This window comes from Olea europaea, chromosome 7 (genome assembly GCF_002742605.1).
Source record: "Olea europaea var. sylvestris chromosome 7, O_europaea_v1, whole genome shotgun sequence".
In the NCBI taxonomy this organism is placed as follows: domain Eukaryota; kingdom Viridiplantae; phylum Streptophyta; class Magnoliopsida; order Lamiales; family Oleaceae; genus Olea; species Olea europaea.
In genome coordinates this window covers 23823977-23842249 of record NC_036243.1, presented here as the reverse complement: position 1 = coordinate 23842249, position 18273 = coordinate 23823977, and the positions used below count along the sequence as shown (strand labels likewise).

The 18273-nt window shown below is 34.7% G+C and overlaps 2 protein-coding genes and 1 pseudogene across 2 annotated transcripts in view; 2 read left to right on the top strand and 1 right to left on the bottom strand.

Annotated features, from left to right (window-relative positions):
* The window catches only part of LOC111397513 (tRNA (guanine(37)-N1)-methyltransferase 1), a 12182-nt gene extending 3969 nt beyond the window's left edge, over window positions 1-8213 (bottom strand). The window contains exons 1-7 of the mRNA XM_023024480.1: window positions 7302-8213; window positions 6664-6762; window positions 5879-5998; window positions 5402-5568; window positions 5233-5303; window positions 4997-5139; window positions 3936-4047 (exon numbers count right to left, since the gene is read on the bottom strand). Of these exons, the coding sequence (XP_022880248.1) occupies window positions 3936-4047; window positions 4997-5139; window positions 5233-5303; window positions 5402-5568; window positions 5879-5998; window positions 6664-6762; window positions 7302-8156 (1567 nt within the window). The 5' untranslated portion in view covers window positions 8157-8213. The remainder of the gene's footprint in view (window positions 1-3935; window positions 4048-4996; window positions 5140-5232; window positions 5304-5401; window positions 5569-5878; window positions 5999-6663; window positions 6763-7301) is intronic.
* A 3880-nt stretch (window positions 8214-12093) lies between these two features.
* On the top strand, window positions 12094-13329 carry LOC111397737. Its single transcript, XM_023024727.1, has 2 exons — window positions 12094-12399; window positions 12684-13329. The coding sequence occupies exons 1-2, from the start codon at window positions 12217-12219 to the stop codon at window positions 13182-13184; spliced, it is 684 nt and encodes a 227-aa protein (XP_022880495.1). The 5' UTR covers window positions 12094-12216; the 3' UTR covers window positions 13185-13329.
* Window positions 13330-16436: 3107 nt separating this feature from the next.
* LOC111397736 lies at window positions 16437-17710 on the top strand (annotated as a pseudogene).
* Window positions 17711-18273: the final 563 nt, after the last annotated feature.

Genomic DNA, 18273 nt, shown 5'->3' with positions numbered 1-18273 from the left:
TCTTGGAGGACCGATAGGACTTCAACAGGGCTCTCTATTGCGGAGTGTGATGGGACCTCCATGAGCACCAAAGCGAATACAACTAAGTCACCAACAAGTGTACGCTCAAACTCCGTAGAACTAATGATGTGCAATCCCTTTCGTTCCACACTTTTCTTCGTTTCCAGTGGGCCAACAGGCTTCGGAGGCAGTGGGTTAAGGTGAATCTTCTTTCCATTTCGTTTCCAGTGGGCCAACAGGCTTCGGAGGCAGTGGGTTAAGGTGAATCTTCTTTCCATTAAACACGAAGGAGCGGGAATTGGATCGACCATAGATGGTTACATCTAGGTCAAATAACCAAGGTCGTCCCAAGATGATGTGCCCGACGTCCATTGAAATGACGTCACACCATATATGGTCCTTATACTCGAGAAACTGGATAGGGACTAAACAACGCTCCTTGGCAGCTATGGAGGAGGTATCAACCCAAGAGACGCTATATGGCTGAGGGTGAGGAACAGACTTCAACTCTAGACAGGATACAGTAGCCATCGAAATCGCATTAATGCAGCTGTCACTATCCACGATAACTTTACAACCCTTATTATTAATCTTGATGTAAGTGTGGAAAATGGCATGACGGCGCCAATCATCGGCATCCCTAGGCTGGGTAAGAGTACAACGGACGACACCGACTCTAGGCGTCTGTGGGATAAGGGGACTAGCCTGGATACAACCCAAGAAGGTATCTTCACTATCCTCCAAGTCATCAAACTCTTCTAACTTAGGCTCATAAACCTAATCCTCTAGTGGCTCGTCAACTATATCTTCATGCTCTTCCAAAACTAGGGCTCGGCTAGGACACTTAGACGCAATGTGACCAAAACCCTTACAGTTGAAGCATTGCAAACGAGAGGACGTTCTTGAAGCCTCAGAACCTCTACCTTTACTATCCGATGTAGGGGTAGTATAAGAAGGAGGAGGTCCTAGAATAGACTTAGGGGATAGAGTGGATGCAGAAGAGGTTGCAGTGCGGGAGTAACTACGACTTCTGTACGGTGTCCTAGTCACTAACTCGTAATCCCGAACGAAAGAGTAGGCGTGGTCAAGAGTGGTGACATCTCTAAGAACAAGCTCACGTCTAAGATCATCCCGTAAGCCTTGCCTAAACCTACTCAAAGTCATGACTTCATCCTCAACGACCTGACATCTCATTCGAAACTCGTCAAACTGAGCAACATATTTGGTCACAGGTCGATTGCCTTGCGTAAGTACGTTCCATTGATCCAGCAAGTTGCCCCTGTAAGATTGAGGCAAATATTTTTCTTCAAGGCGACGCTTCATTTCATCCCAACTCCCAACAGGGGGAGCATGGCGCCTCTCTAGAAGGTCCTCAACACTTTCCCAAAACAGTTGAGCTGTGCCAGTTAATTTCAAACCAGCAAATTGTACCCTCCGATCTTCAAGGACCCCATACCAAGCAAAGAAGCGATCAATGTCTCTAACCCATTGATTGAATACAGTAGAATCTAGACAACCATCAAATGTAGGGGCATCTAACTTAATATTTTGAAAGAGGCGCTCCTCGTGGCGAGGGGGAGATAGTGTACCATGACGGTGATATTCCCGCTCGCGTCCACGAGCTTGATTTCCTTCCCTACGATCATGTCTAGCATGGTGTCGACCACCTTGTGGACGACGATGTGGTCTATTAATGGAAGCGTCAGAATTTTCAACCTCAATTGAGGATTGGGTTGGGTCAAGACTGTTTACCCTAGCGGTTAGGGCTCTATTCTCCTCACGAGTAGCGACTAACTCAGTTTGGACAACCGTTAATTGATTTTGTAATTGTGCCAACTGTCGGGTGATAGCTTCAATGTGGGAAGGGTACTAGAGCTAGAGGCAGTAACTCGACCACTACGCAATTGCATACACGGTAACGCAAGCTAGGTGAAGTGCCTACTGAAATCAACAACCAACGAGTGCTAGCAGGGAAAATAATGACTGAAATTTATCTATTGTTATTATTATTATTTTATTTTATTGTAGGGATTACGTATGGTCCAATCGCAAGCTAATACCACTAATGTCAATAAAATAAAAAGCAAAGGTACGAATGCTAGGTCTAGTCACGTGGGGTAAACGAGTGAACAATAGGGTCGGCTCGTGAATTTCAATCCAATAGATTTAAGGCTAAATTATCAAAATATTAGCAACACAAAGAATTAAATGATGCAATTCTAAAATGCAGTAACAGTGTCACTAAAAATAGATAAAAGCAGAGGCTCTCTCAGTTCAGTTGGCCTGAGTCGTCCTAGCGTCGAATGCCTCCACTTTCTGAACTGTTAAGCGCTGAGATGTCAAGATAGAAAATTCCGTATTCGTCGAGAAAATAATGTACCTATAAAAGAATGTCAGGAAATTCTCAAGATTCTCGAAATTTATTTTTTTTTTTTTGACTCTTTTTTTTTGACTCTTTTTTTTTTTCTTTTTTTTTTTTTTTGGGCACTAATCAAAACAATTATTAACTGTTAGATAAACAAAATAGGGGAAAATTTAGGCCCAAAACATATACTACCCATACGTTAACATGAGGCCCAAAATAAAAATCAAATACTCAGGTCTACCAAGCAAAGCCCAGAATACCAAGGCACTGCCCAAATTAAAAATCAAACACCCACTATAATCGAGGAAAGATGAGGAACCGACGGCTATGGTGATGACGAACGTCCGCGCTGTGAAGATGACTGGTGGTTAGGGTAGCCGGCTGGTGGCTTGCTGTCGATCGACGACGATAAGGAGCTGTAGTTTTAGCACTTCTGGTGGTTATTGTGTAGCTTGGAGATAGGCACGATTTGTGCAATCGCAAATTGTAGATGATGGTCGTTGGGTCGGGTTTGGGGGAGGCGGCTACGGTATTATTGTTTTCGACAGTTGGGCTTGGTATAGATGAGGGCCGGCTATTATTGGAACAGCCGGCAGTTGATTGCCGCAGTTGGGTTAGGGATTGGGTAATGCATCTGTAATGAATGAAGAAAGCGGCTGAATTTTTATTTTTATTTTTTTTTCTGCAACAACGGATTTGTTTATGACTACAGCAACAGATTCTGTAATGGTTGCTGTCTGTAAATTTTCAATGTGTGAGTTGGGAAGGTGATGGTCACAGGTGATTTTGTTGATGGTTGGTGCTGCGTAAATTGTTGTTCAGGTTTGGCTCTGATACCAATTTGATGTAGAGTGAATAATTCAATAAATATAATAAGAAGAGATGGGGGAAGGGGGGAGAAGAAGAAGAACATAGGCGGGGGAAAGAAGGGAGGAAAACGGCTACAGCCACTTTATTATTTAATCAAATTCATCAACTGAAAAATAACAATATAAAATAGGTTTAAATACTGAAAAATACTGCAAACCTAGGGCCAAGCCCAATACACAAGTCCATAAAAATAAAATAACCTAAGCCCAACTAAAATAATTAAAACTGGACTGGGATGTCCTCATCACCTTTTCCTTCGAAATTTCACTCTCGTAAGATTCTTGTAACATCTTTTGGTTTCACGACATAAATATGTCAAATTGGAACTATTCGTTGAAAGTGGACAAGATATACCAACAAAGTAGATAAAATTCAATTATAATGAACAAGGATGATTCTCAAGTCAATTAACTCCTCTTCAGAATCGGACTGAACACCACATTAAAACTCAAGACGTTCATTCTGAGGCCCCTCATTCTTAAAGACACAGGAGGACTAAAAATCTTCATTAAAATCAAAACTAAATAGCTCATCTTTCCTAGCCATGTCAAATATGCTATGCCATAAAAAATTTAGAAACTAATTAGCTATGTGCAAGTGAAGTAACAAAAGTAAAGAAAACAAGACCGAAATGTAGAGGAAATGAAATTGCATTGACCAATTCTGAAAGAACAAAGCATTTTTATAGAGTTTAACGTACCAAGAAACTCAGCTGCATCATTCGGCAAATTCATGACTACTTGCGTAATAGATTGAGCTATCTGACTTGCAAAAATTGTTTCAATAAACCTTCTCCCATCCATGTTGAATACCTAGAAGTTGACAGACAGAATTGATACCATGAAACTGAAACCCATACTCGAGCTATTTTATACAGATGTGTACTTTCACATCATTTTCTAATCATAGGAACGCGATGACAGAAATTAAAAGCATGAGGTAGCCAGAGATTTGCTACTTTCACTAGACTCCTTTTATGTGCAAGGTAAACATTTCGTGTTTTGTAACAACTCAGGGAACATAAAAGATGTTCTCTCATTATTTATTTATTTCATCTCTGCACACTCTTCCTCCCCCAAGCCTTGAAACAAATCATAAGATGTCTTTGAAAAGCTCAAGGACAGTGTATTTTCCTATTTTAATCTACATAATTCGATTCAGCGTCGACCCAGGTAAATCCTATTTGAAAAAGAAAGAGTATTAATGGACACGTATCACTTCCTTAGAGAGCTTAAAAATATCAAGCTCCAAGTATTATGGAAGTGGAGAACCTCTAGAAATTGAGGAAGTATTTATTACAGTACAGAGAATAAAAAGAAATTATTCCATGGACATACATATTAAGTATTAAAGTAAAATAAGCAATGGCTCATTAACATAAAACATTTCTAAGTAAAGGTTTCCTAACTATGTCACAAAGGGAATGTATGAAATACTCTTTGAGATGAACACAGAAATTAAGTCAACTCCTGTGTAATTCTTCTTATTCTTTCATCTGCAGATGCCCCTAGGAAAAGCAGGAGGGGTGAAAGGATTGATACCTAGTAAAAAGTGGTATCCGTATATTTAACAGTCTCTGAATTACACTGCAATCTTATAAATCAAGACAGAGATTGCAAAGCTTCATCTAAGTCAAATATTATCTGCAAAGCCAAATTTGGCCTTGGCAGAGAATTCAAGATTTTTTTGCATTCAAGAGACACCTTTAAAGAATCAAGTATAACATATAAATTGTACTTGCATATTGGCATCTATTTGTACCTCAATCTTCCTCTCAAGTTTATTGAGCACACAATTTCTTTCTAGATATTCAACGGCATAAGGATTCAAGTCATTAGCATACACATGTTTCACTTTCTTAGCTGCGGATATAGCTATTGGACCAACACCAGAGAAAACATCACCTGTAAAGATTGATAAGAACAATAAGAAATGCAACATTGAGATTTAATTCTTAAGCTATATTTCAGGAATTTAACATCCGGAAATAAACGTACACACAACATCATCACGTGTGAAGCAACTCAGAAGCCTCTGCCTTTCAGTTGCCAGCCTTGAATTCCAGTATCTATAGACAACAAAATAATATTAAACATGAGACGCGACTTAACTTAATACTTTTTCTTTTTCTTCTTACTTACATATCTTTTTCCTTTCTAGACTTACACTGCTGCTAAATCTACTTGGAAACGCAACCCATTTTCCACTACTGTTGTAACAAGAGAACGATTTCCTGCTAAAACTTCAAGCTGCATGGTTCTGTAGTCATTATGAATTGCATCAATTTTATTGACAACTGTTTGTATCTTTGGCTCGTTCTTGTCTAAAACTACCTGGTGAGAACAGGGATAAAAGAAAACAAAATAAAAGGCCATGATTATTGGATGAAACTTATCAGGACAAGGCTAAACTACTCACTTAGTCTTTGTTTGAGCCTCATTTTGGGGGAAATAATGCATTTTGAATAGTAGACTGGTGGAGAATGTGGCTAAAAATTAAGGAAAAGTTTTGAATTTGTGTGTAATTTTATTTTATTGAAAAATGTGTGGTTGAAAATGAATGTTAAAAAAAATGAATTTTTAGAAGAATGGGGCTCAAACAAGGGCTTAACTTGAATGTTACTTATATAAACAGGAGAAGTACCTTTGCAATAAGATTTTTATACGGAAGATGCTCATCTCTCAGATTCAGATGTGCAATATGCCCAACAGTTTCAAAAGCTGAAGGAATAGTCATACCTTTTGGAAGCAAAACCTCCAAGATCTGTAAGAAATACATGATCACCATATCATACAAGTTCGTGAGAAACTACAAATCTGTAGACATTTTATTCATAATTCACCGCACCTATCTTCTGCCTGCAGGACATATCAGCAGGGAGTTGTAGAAGGGATGAGATGAGGGATGCAAGTGAAGGACAAGTAGTATATTTTAACATGGGTTTCACTTCTTGTATTCTAGCTTACAAACTGAAGTGAAAATAAGTTTTTTATGGTCATGGAAATATAAAATCATTCAAAAGAGAATACAAAAGATAGAAACTATAACACTTCAGCGTATCTTACCAATTAAAATTCTAAATACAATGGACAAATTATTTGTATTGAACGTTACTGAATCTTGTAAATGCAAGAAATATTTGTATCACAAACTAGCTCCGGGGAGAAGACATGGTAATAAATTCCAAAAACACATCACAGATATAGATATGGTGCTTAAATGCATTGATTCTCACATCATCCAAGTAATTATATAATTTAACAGACAGTCCAAGTGCAAACAGATTGTGCGTAAGCTAGAAGGAAAGTGTGTGAATAGAATTATAAGATTCATGGAGAAACAAGAAGCTAGCGTTGAAAAAGAGAAGGCAAAAACATAAGAGAAAGAGAAGAGTTCATTGTGCAAGCTATATATTTTAAATAAAGTACCTCATTCTGTTGCCAGTAATTATAAAACAAAGTCAGCTTGCATTTTACAAGCTCAAAAGCTGACATGGTACTTTGCCCTCTGTGTTCTTCCAAAACTGCCTGCACAACACAGTTTTAACATCAGACACAACTTTGAGTTTCCAAATCACAAAATCCACACTGTGAAATAACAGAACTTCTCATTTGGAAAGATAAAGAAAAAGGTAATGGCAATATTGCCCCGTTACTACTTGGCAGTACTCTAAAATGTCCAGCAGCAAAAATATCATGCAATGGGTGAATGAATGTATTGCAGTCAAATCTCGGCATATCCGTCCATATTATATCTTAATTCTCCTCTATGCCAATCATTCTAACTTTTATGTCTAATAGTTCAAGAGTACCCTGTATCACAATTACTGGCAATATAAGGATTAGCAAACTATATATCATGTGCAAAATTACAGATAACTTTCCTGAAAAAGAAAATGAATATCCAGCATTATCTTATCACCATAAAATGTTCGCTTACAACAGTAACAATCTAACTGAAGTACCATGATAATCATAACGATGAAAAGAATAGGTTCGCACGTATCAATACAAAGACCACACAAGTAAAGCAACTGGCAAAGATCAAAGCGTTGCAATGCATAAACCTTTATACTCTCGGGCAATTCCCTAATCCTTATGTTCGAGTACCGCTCATCCAAAAGCAGCAACCTTGTCGGCCCCCTCCATTTTTTGGCAAACTCCTTCCCTAACAAACTACTCATATCCTCCCCTTCACTGTCATCTTCCTCTGTAACCACCTCCAGCAGTGCCATCTCATTCCTCCCAACCACTCTTTTCTCTCTCGTGTGACCATTATCACTATCCACTCCATCCTTTTTTCTCTTCTTTTTTGGCCTAGAAATTTTTGCCAAATTCCTGAACTTCACATATCCTCTTGAATTAAACGTCCTGGCAAGCTTATCCCGGTACAAAACCGGGCTAAGCAGCTCCCCATCCCCCTCGGCTTTCCCATAAATTCTCCTATTCAATGTTACTAGGGCATCACTTTCCTCGCCAACATCGGATTTAGGAAAGAGGGTTTTGAGTCGATCATCAATTTCATCGCCAGGGACTCTGGCAATGTTCTTAATGCGAGGCCAGTTGAGGAGGTGTCCACGGAGACGGCTTTCGAGACTAAAGCAGAGGTCAGAGGGGACACGGAGGGCAGAAATGTCGAACACCCGAGTGAATGCGTCCACGTCTAGTTGCACTAAATTGTTGTTAGTACTGGTGTCTTCGAAGGAGGACGGGTTCCGCAGTTTGAGGGGATTGGGTGAGTGGCCTTTACTGAGGGATGGACCATACGCGATGGTTGAAAATGACAGTTTTCCGACCGAGGCGGAGGAGGTGGAGGTGGTGGTGGTGGTGGTGGAGAGGACGGATTTGGGGAAGAGGCCGCGGCGAGAAATGAAGGCGCTGGGTAGAGAATTTGGGCGGAGGACAATAGATTTGGTGGCCATGGTGGTTTGTTAGAAGAGTCGGCCTTCGGTTTATCAGGCTAGCCAAAGAAATGACTGGGTTGCAATGTAATTAGGAGTTACTCATAAGCTTGGTCGAACATGTTAGTACATGTTTTATTATTATTATTATTATTTTTATTTTTATTTTATTTTTAAACCATGGATCGTCCTCAAGTTCGTCCCAAAAACATCTTACTTGAAGTTGTCTCTTCTAGGACACCATCCCTTGTCACCAATAGATTATATACTCAAAATGACATCCGTGACATAGTACCAAAATAGTAGAAGTAAAATTAGTTCTTGGTTTGTAGTGCTTTTAAGTTTTTGGAGAACGATTCATGCAGTACTGATGATAACGAAAGTTTATAACAATTTCATGCTAGATAACTTGGTTAGAAAATCTAATACAAATATTAACTCTTGAGTTAAGAGCCAAAGGGATTAACATACTTTATTTCGTATGCCACGCAAAGTATTATCGTGATTCCATAGATTAAATACATGTCAAAATGATTAATAGTTTTATATATAAAAATTAGATTGAGTCTAATCTTGTTCCCAAAATTTATGTCAATATAGAGATGTACAACTTTTTAATTGAAATACTCTAACATATCTCATGGCGTATGGAATAATTTTTGTTAACATATGGTGACATTTAACATTGACAAATAGGATTTCACATTAGTTTTTTCAATCGAATTTTGTGTATAACTATTATAAACATTAGTTACTCATAGAATAAAAAGATTACTTCAATGACAATGGTGAAATTTCTTAAAAACTTCAGTCAAAATTGGTGAAATTAATCCAAAAATATCATCTCATCATTCCAATGTGAATTTATTATTTTTCTTTCAAATCTTTTTCTACTTAATTTATTTCTTCTGTTACCATATTTCCTTTTTCTTTTTCTCTTCAAGCCATTAAACTCTACTTGCCTAGAATATTCAAATACAGGGATACCCACACAAATTTCCATTCAGACAATTTGAATATGATAATTTGACCGTTGCTCACGAAACATATATAGTTACTAGTCCTATCACGTGAGTTGCACGAATTTTGTATTTATATTATTTTTATTAGTGTATGAATTTTAATTTTTTTGGAAAGTTTTTGAAGTAATATTTAAAAATATTTTCATGATATAAAAAAATAATTGCAAATTATTTTTACAATTGCATAGCAGTATGTTATGTAAAAAAATATGCTTGTATAATTCATACTTAAATAAGAAATATACAAATTATTTTGTTTGTATTCTTTGATAATGTTAATGTGATTGAATTGAATGTGAAAATTATATTTCTAAATTTTGTGTAATTCAATATTGTAGGATTGAAAAAAAATCTCCGCACAGTGCGGAGAGAGTTAAACCATGTGCGGAGAGTTGGCAAACTCTTCGCACAGTGCGAAGTTAAGAAAAAAAAGATACTCGACATAGTGCGGAGAGATGAGAAACCAACTCTCCGCACAGTACGGAGAGCAAAAAAAAAACTCTCTACACTGTGCGGAGCGAATTAATTTCTTTGCACAATGCGGAGAGCTAGTCAGCACCATGGCAAAACTCTCCGCACAATGCGTAGAGAGTTGAACCATGTGCCGAGTAAAAAAAAATACGGAGAGAAAAAAAAATCTCCGCACAGTGCGGAGAGAGTTGAACCATTGTAGAGAGTTGGCAAACTCTCCACACAGTGCGGAGAGTTGTTTTAAAATTCCTTAATTACAAATCAAATTTCAAGATTATAAATTTTTTGTATATACAACGAAACAGAGTCGAAAAACATGGCTCAAAATCAATTATGTCTTCTTTAAATTTCAGTCACAACTCAATTTCTGAGCATGCAAATCATATTTACGGTATTGAAAATAAGCTTTCTCGTGATTCATACAATGAAACAATATGTGAGTTGTGCAACGAAGGGAATATTGATAGTACCATGGCGTTACTTTCACAAATGGAGGCTCTAGGGTACCACCCAAATTCAATATTTTACACTTGCTTGATAACAGCTATTGGACATTAGAAACTGATACAATTTTCAATAAAATTATACTTTCGGGTTGTAGGCCAGGAGTTAACGTGTTGAATACATTGCTCAATAGTTGTTTGAGAAAATGTCTCTTAGAACTTACAGATAAAGTCCCGAGAATTTTTATTTTTCTCTTCACACTGTGCGGAGAGATAGTTTGACATCCCTCTTACTTTGCGGAGTCTTTTTTCTTTTTTTTTTTTTACTCATGTGCAGAAAAAAAAATTTGGTCTCATGGAATTTATATATACTAAAATTATTATTGTTTTTTAATATTTTTGGCATGATGCGTATGTGAAAGAATATTTTTCAATCACCATAAATAAAATTCTTCACAAAATGCAAAAAATAAAAATGCATAATAAATCTTCTTATTACGCTAATAAAATTACAATAATTTTTTTTTTATAAATAACATAAATAAATCATTTTTATCTTAAAAAACACATTTAAAAATTAGCAATTTCATAATCACCTTTTTTTAATTCTCGGAAATACAGCTATAAAAAATGAAACAATATTGAATTACAACATTTAATACTTAAGAAATTCAATATTAAATAAATTTTACACATTTATAACAAATTATAAATCCATATATGTAACTTACTGTATTGGCAACCAGCTTACCGTATTTACAAACAACTTATCGTATTTGCACCTTATCATACATATTGCTTATCGTATTTGCAACTTACCGTATTTGCAGCCTATCGTATTTGCAAACAACTTACCATATTTTCACCTTACCGTATTTACAGCTTATCATATATGCTGCCTACCGTATATGCAACTTACCGTATATGCTACCTACCGTATTTGCAACTTACTGTATTTTTATATACCGATTTTTGCATTTACAAATACCGAAAATGCGAAACACCGTACATTCACTTACCAAATCGAATTTCAAAAAAATTTCCAGATTTTTATTTTTTCAACTAAGCATAAAATAAATATTAAATATATATGAAGCACTAAATAGAAATGCATATAAATATGGTGCTCGATCTTCAATATTCCAATATTGAAGTACACAAAATTTAAAAATATAATATTCACATTCAACTCAATCATATCAATACTATCAAAGAATACAAGCAAAATAATTTGTATAATCTCGTATATTTTTTATTCAAGTATGAAATAAACAAGTATATTTTTTCTAGATAACACAATCCTGTTATGCAATTGTAAAAATAATTTACAATTATTTTCTTATATCATGAAAATATATCTAAATATTGTTTCAAAAACTTTCCAAAAAACTAAAACTCATACATTAATAAAAATACGATAAATGCACAAATTCGTGCAACGCACATGACAGTCATTGTGTGGAGAGGTTTTTTTTTTAACTTTGCACTGTACGAAGAGTTTGTCAACTCTCCGCACTGTGAGAAGTTTTTTTTTTCTTTTTTTTACCCCGCACAGAATACCGCCTCTCCGCATTGTGCGAAGATATTTTTTTTTTTTTTACTTCGTCTCTCCGCACTATGCAGATAGTTTTTTCGTCCTTTTCTACTTTGCACATGATTTTGCCATCTCTTCGCACTATGCGGATTTTTTTTTTTTCTCATGACAGTTTATATTTACTAAAATTATTATTATTTTTGTAATGCGAGCAACATGATGTGTAGAATAATATTTGTTTGACATAATTATTTTTTTAATGCTAGTGACATGATGTGTGGAAGAACATTTATTTGACATAAACAAAATAAAAAATAAAAAATGACATTATGCATAGTAAAATTGGATTAATTTATTATTGTATCAATAATAGACCCTCGTCATTTTTATTAGAAGTTAGATACGAATGTCATGCCCTATTTAAACTCCTCCTTTTCTTACACAGAATCAGATTCTACTGAGACATTGGATTCAACGTAAAACACGCACACACGAAGAAACACTCTCTGAATATACGCCCTGGAAAATTAAATAAATAAATTAGGTCTTTCTTTCTCTCTCCGTGCCCTCTATCTCTCTATAGAAATTCGCATGGATGTATTAATTAAATAATGATGGACCTCCCTGTGAAGAATAGAGAGTTGACCAAGTTTTTTTCGTGTTTCAAATCTGTAACTTCCGGTGAAGGGGCAGTTAAACAGGCGTTATCCGACGATGAAAGTGGCCGGAAAAAGAAGAAAGTCCGCCGGAGTTTTTCCCGCGCGGTCAAAGCCATGGTTTTTCAGACATCATTGGTAACGTGGTTGAATTCATTGTTTTTTGCTCTTCTTATTCTATGTAAATTTTCATTGCTACAAGAAATTCGTTCTTGGATTGTTTAGTCGAGAAATGGTAGTTCGAGGATATTTCATTGCAAAAGTTTTCGTGGTTAAAATAAAATTTCTTGTAGTATCTATCTAATATATTATTTTCTGATTAAGTTATTTTCTTTCCTCTTCTAAATCCTGGATGAATGATCATCTTATTTTATTCTATAATTTGTTCTACTGATTGATTGATGATGAATTCATCCATACAGATGAAGAAAATTCAGGGCAAGAAGTCTCGGAAAAATTCGTTTCGATCAAACAGTGAGTTATCTTCAACAAATGAAAAATCTGTGTCATACAAGGACTTATCAAATTGCAAAGAAAATTTCAGAACAAATTCAAATCATTCTTCTTCTTTATTCTCATCAAACCCTACAAGCCGTTCAACTTCGATATCTTCTAATTCTTTTCCTTCTTCCTTTAATTATTCACACTCGAGGTCCCTATCAGAAATAAAAAGATCATCTTCATTTGATTACAAAATCCTCAACATCAATAAACAGAAGGGTTTCAATGAATCATATGCTGGAATCTGTATTTTTCTGGTTTCTTTATTTTCTCTGGTTATTTGTGGGAAGGTTCTTGCCATATTAACTTGCACTTCAAGTTGTCTTTTCTTCGCCCCCGCCCCACGGAGGTGCAGAAGAAAACAGTCATTACGGAAGGGATGTTGGAGAGAAATCGAAGGTGCTACCGCCATGAATTTCTGATCGAATAAAGAAGTCAATATTTTGCATGCATGTCTATCCATATTCTGCAATTAATATTTTTTTTTTCCTAATATTCTGAAATACAATTGTAAAAATCTTTAAATTTTCTGCGGAGATACAGATACCCTCTTCATTGATTGCTGTATGCTGGCTTTACAGGAAATAAAAATTTTACAATCTTATTCTATCAGTTCTGCAGTGAACTCTAGTGGTCTTTGAATTATGTTTGCATTTCTTGAGCTACAATTTAAGTCCTTAATTTATTTTGATTGAAATCAGAATTTTAGTAGATTTTGATAAAAGTTAATGAAATTTGTAATTGACAAGTAGATAAAAATAGTGAATCCCATAAAATGTGATCGAAAATAAGTTTTAAGAAACACCCGACAAACTAGGGCTAAGTTTTCAGACGAAGTTGTTCAATATAATATGAATATAAAAAAACGTCTTTAGTTCAACTATCGTCATGTGGAAGTACAATTTGAGATTTTATACAAAACAATATCACACATAAGAAACTCGTAAAATTTATTGCATTCAAAACTTATCGAGTAATATTCGCACATTATTATTAGTTGGTTTGGTTGTCTGTCGTCTTCTCCAGTGACATGCTGTAAATACATACAACAACAAAAGTAAGTATTCGTCAAATCAAAAACTATGTGAAGGTACGTAGTATATTTCAATCAGTTATCTTGTTTTCTTATATTCTATATAACAATAATATATCATTTAAAATACATTGCGTCCAATATTGCTTGACCAATCTGTGGATAAATTTGTATCTTAAATGTTAGGCGTGCCAAAATATAGGCTTCGTCCTAGTCCACATATCTAAATGGGGAAATTGCATACAATAACAATAATTTGATCCAAAGAGACAATATTTTATTATGTGGTGAGTTGGCGTGTCGTGAAATGGTTATGTGTGGCATGATTAGTAATTAAGTAATTTTCTTCAATTTGGGAGAAAAATAGTACTATATAATGCATGAGATCTTAAACATGCGACTCTGTTAGTACATTCATCTTCCATCAATCACTACATTTTCTTCTCATCTTCACCTCCTCCTGTTTATACTTCCTTTCGTACTACACATTACAAGAAAGATATCAACACTAGCATTATCAAATTCTCAATCATAGACAATCCTCTAAGGCCCCGCTTTGGTGAAGGCCCCAAATTATATAAAGTTAACTAATTGGTTGAAGAAAAATGAAAATTATATTTATGAAATTCTGAAAAAAAAAATTATCTCATGTAAACATAAGAAACTAATAAAAATTGAAAAAACAAAAATCTTTAAAATATATATATGGCAACAAACTTATCACTTACCTTTATTTATCACAAATATTACTTTCCCTACTTATAATTAAGTTGACATTTTATCTTCCAAACTTTCATTTTCTTTTTTTAACCAAATAAAAGGTCTCTTTTTCTTTTCAAATTCCATGTCCAACAATCACCCATCATTATTTTTCCAACCCAACAAGATATAAATTATTTCACTTTGAATTAAAATTTTGAAGATTCAATGCAATTTGATTTGATTTCGCTGCTATTGTTATAGCCTTACATGTTTTTTTTTGGAGGGCTTTATTTGCAAAGTTGGTATAATGGATTACATGTGGCAAGTATTTAACTAATATCTCATTTTTCAAATTATTACACACACTCACACACAGTAGAAAAATCGGGCAGTGAAGCTGGGAAAGAAGAGGAGAAAAAACCAAGGAAAAGGAAAAGAAAAAGGAAAAGGAAAAGTAAAAGGAAAAGGAAAAAGAAGGAAGAAATTTGGTGTCAACTACTTGAAGCTTTATATCTTTAATTCTTCAAAAGGTAAAGATTAAAATTTTATGAAATAGTTATGGTTGATTTTCTAGGGTTCTAAGGAATTGTTTGGGTTAATTTTCAGATTGAAGGTAAGAGCATGATTTCAAGCTAATCTTTTTGTTTTGTGAAAGATTTTTGCATCAAGGTAAGTTATACTATTTTTGGCAAACCTAGAGTTTTTAATTGAGTTTTTGAATAAGAATAATTAGGGGAAATGATTTTGATGATGAAATATTAACTTTATGGAATGAATTTATGGAATAAGATGTAAATTAGATTAGTGCATGTGAGAATTCAAGTTTCACTAGATTAGAAGAAAGAATTGTTTTTATGTTTGGGATGAAGGTAATTATGATAAATTAAAGATTAGTGAATGGACTAGAAGGTAGAATTCGTTCCAATTGTGAGCGAGATTAAAGATTATATTCAAGTTTCGAAAAATCAAGTTCTAATATTTCATAGTTAAATGTTAAGAATATGTGGTATGGTAGTTGTTACATGGGTTATTAATTATTTGGTATCATATTTGAGGTGGTGACGAGGAAATTGGAAAAGCTTATCGACCTTCATAGTCTATAGCTTGACTTGTGGGTGTATATAAACTCATTTTTCAAAAATTAGTATCTATTAAATATATATTATATTATAAAATTTATTATTTCATACAGTTAATTTGATAGCATGATTTTTAGGAAATAAAATGGATTCCATAATTTCTTTTTAAAGTTAAATTCAATTCAGTGAAATCATTTGATTAGCATGTTATATGAATATAAATATTTCAGTATATTTAAAATTATTTTTAAAATTACCAGAAAGTATCCAAGTGATTTTACCCCAGTCTGCACTGGTGTGAATGTGTTTCCACAGTGTATGACTAGTTATGGTGATTTTAACCGATCTGCACTATTGTGAATGTGTTTCTATAGTGTATGACTACATTATTAAATGTCTTTGGGACTCACTCTCGTATACACATAGGCTTTGGGCCTTGTACTAGTGTGATTAACCTTTAGGGCAGCTCTGCGTACGTATGACTAGATTACCAGATTAGCTTATTTGAATGGCTTTGTCTTGTACATCAAGATTACCCTGTACATGAGTAAGGCTATTCATTAGTTACCTTTTTGGTGTGATTTTTCAGTATTTCTATAGCTTATCAGATTTCAGATTATAGAATTCAGTTAATTTAGTTTTCAAAATAAAGCTTTTAGCTTATAATATTGAGCAACAGCAATATTTCATAGATTTTCATCGATATCAGATTATTTATGTCATTATACTTTATAGTTGCTTATCCAGAATTATGAACAAAAAATTTTATAATATAATCAAGTTTAGTTTTAAAAGTGTTACCAGATTTAAGAATTTTTCAAAGTTTTAATAGAATTAGAATTTTTCAGAAAATATGCATAAAAGAAAAAGTATGCTTATTTGCAAATTATCCACTCATTGAGCTGTAAGCTCATATTTCTTTTCATCTTTTTCTTTATCAGATAGCAGCCGAGTTGAGCAGTATTGGAATCTGTCAGTTCATTGAAATGAGCCACACGTCATTGGTTCCATGGCCTACTTTATCAGATTATGTAGTACTTATTTCTTGGGTTACATGTAGTTTATGTTAGAAAGGGTTGTCATGAGATCACTATATGTTATATTTAGTAGATTTGAGGATTGTTGGTAGTAAAGCAAGTAAATATCGAATTGTTAATAATTTATTTTGAATAGTTTGGATTTGAGGGACTGATGTACTTGTTTTATATTACATTTATTGATTTGAGGAAATTGATTATGGATCAGGTGATTTTAGTCCATATTTTAGAGGAGACTCTGTCAAAATTCTTTAAAATTTCATCACAGTCAAACAAGTTAAGGTTACCTTGGTTGCAGGTCCGGCACTTAGCTGGTATCTACCATTTGCGCACGACACATGTTGGATCCATTAAGGTGATTTGGGACGGGTCGTGTCATTTGGGGTTAGTATCATGTTTTATTTCTGGGTTAGTAAATGAAGGAAAGCTAAAAGATATTGATTCAACAGGTCAGGAGGTGCTGGAGGTGGTCAAGTGGCTAAGGATGCCCTTGGGAATGATGTAATAGCATCAGCGTCAATGTGGCTAAAAAACCATGGACCTGGTGACAGAACCCTTACTCAAGGCTTGAAGGTACTCGTTTCTCATTTCATATCATCGTGTGTGAACCATATATGTCCTGTTGATTTCTAAGAGATGTCTGATGTGAAAAACAGGGAGATCCGACCTACCTGGTTGTCGAAAATGACAGAACATTGGCAACCTGTGGTATGTGTGCACGTGTCATGGAATGCTGCAGAAAACAAGTTCATTTGTCCATGCCAGGGCTCTCAGTACAACAATCAAGGCAGGGTCGTTAGAGGACCTGCTCCTTTGGTGAGGCCAAATTCTACTCGATAAAAATCCCTCCTCGCATGCTATTGTTTTTCTCTTTTAAATATGTTGTGAGCTAACAAATATATATCCGCTTACTGCTCTACTATTGGAACAGTCCTTGTCTCTGGCACATGCAGATGTTGATGATGGGAAAGTTGTGTTTGTTCCATGGGTTGAAACTAATTTCAGGACAGGAGATGCTCCATGGTGGGCTTGAATTATTTCCATTGTAGAGGGAAAAAAAATCATATGCACCTTTGAAATATATTAAAAAAAAAATTCATTTTATGCCAGAATACTTATTTATATACTAAAAATATTACATACAATCACGCTACAGTGCCACAATATTTGACACAATAGTTGACATAATGTTACATGACACTTTGTCATTGGACTGTTTTTTAAACAGTGATCACGCCACTTAGGATTTTTGCAGTACTTCTGACAAAGTAGCATTATTCTATTACATAACCCCAATAAAAACACCAAAAGAACATAAAGTGAAAATTTTGTTATTTGGAGTTGTAACTGAAATATGCAATGACAAAAATTACGGAGGACATTAATTACGTCGGTTGAGGCTATGCATATTCAAATTTCGAGATTTTCTTACCAAATTCTATTAGCTATTTAGAAAAATTACTTCAGAAATTCATTCTAGTATGTGGGATATTCGTATATATCCCATCCTCAGTTTGTACATCCGATTTGTGGGTGAATCTACTTTCAGTACAAAATTCTTTTTTGCCAAGAACAAGTTAATTATTTCGAGCTTTGAGATAATTCAATTTTAGCTTCGTGAACACCTCTGCTTCCATAATATTAAATACTTGTGAATAAT

Excerpts from the sequence above, each read along its gene's own strand:
- LOC111397737 (XM_023024727.1), top strand. The coding sequence starts at position 12,217 with ATGATGGACCTCCCTGTGAAGAATAGAGAGTTGACCAAGTTTTTTTCG. Across the intron at positions 12,400-12,683 it reads TGGTTTTTCAGACATCATTG|ATGAAGAAAATTCAGGGCAA; the intron begins GTAACGTGGTTG and ends TCATCCATACAG.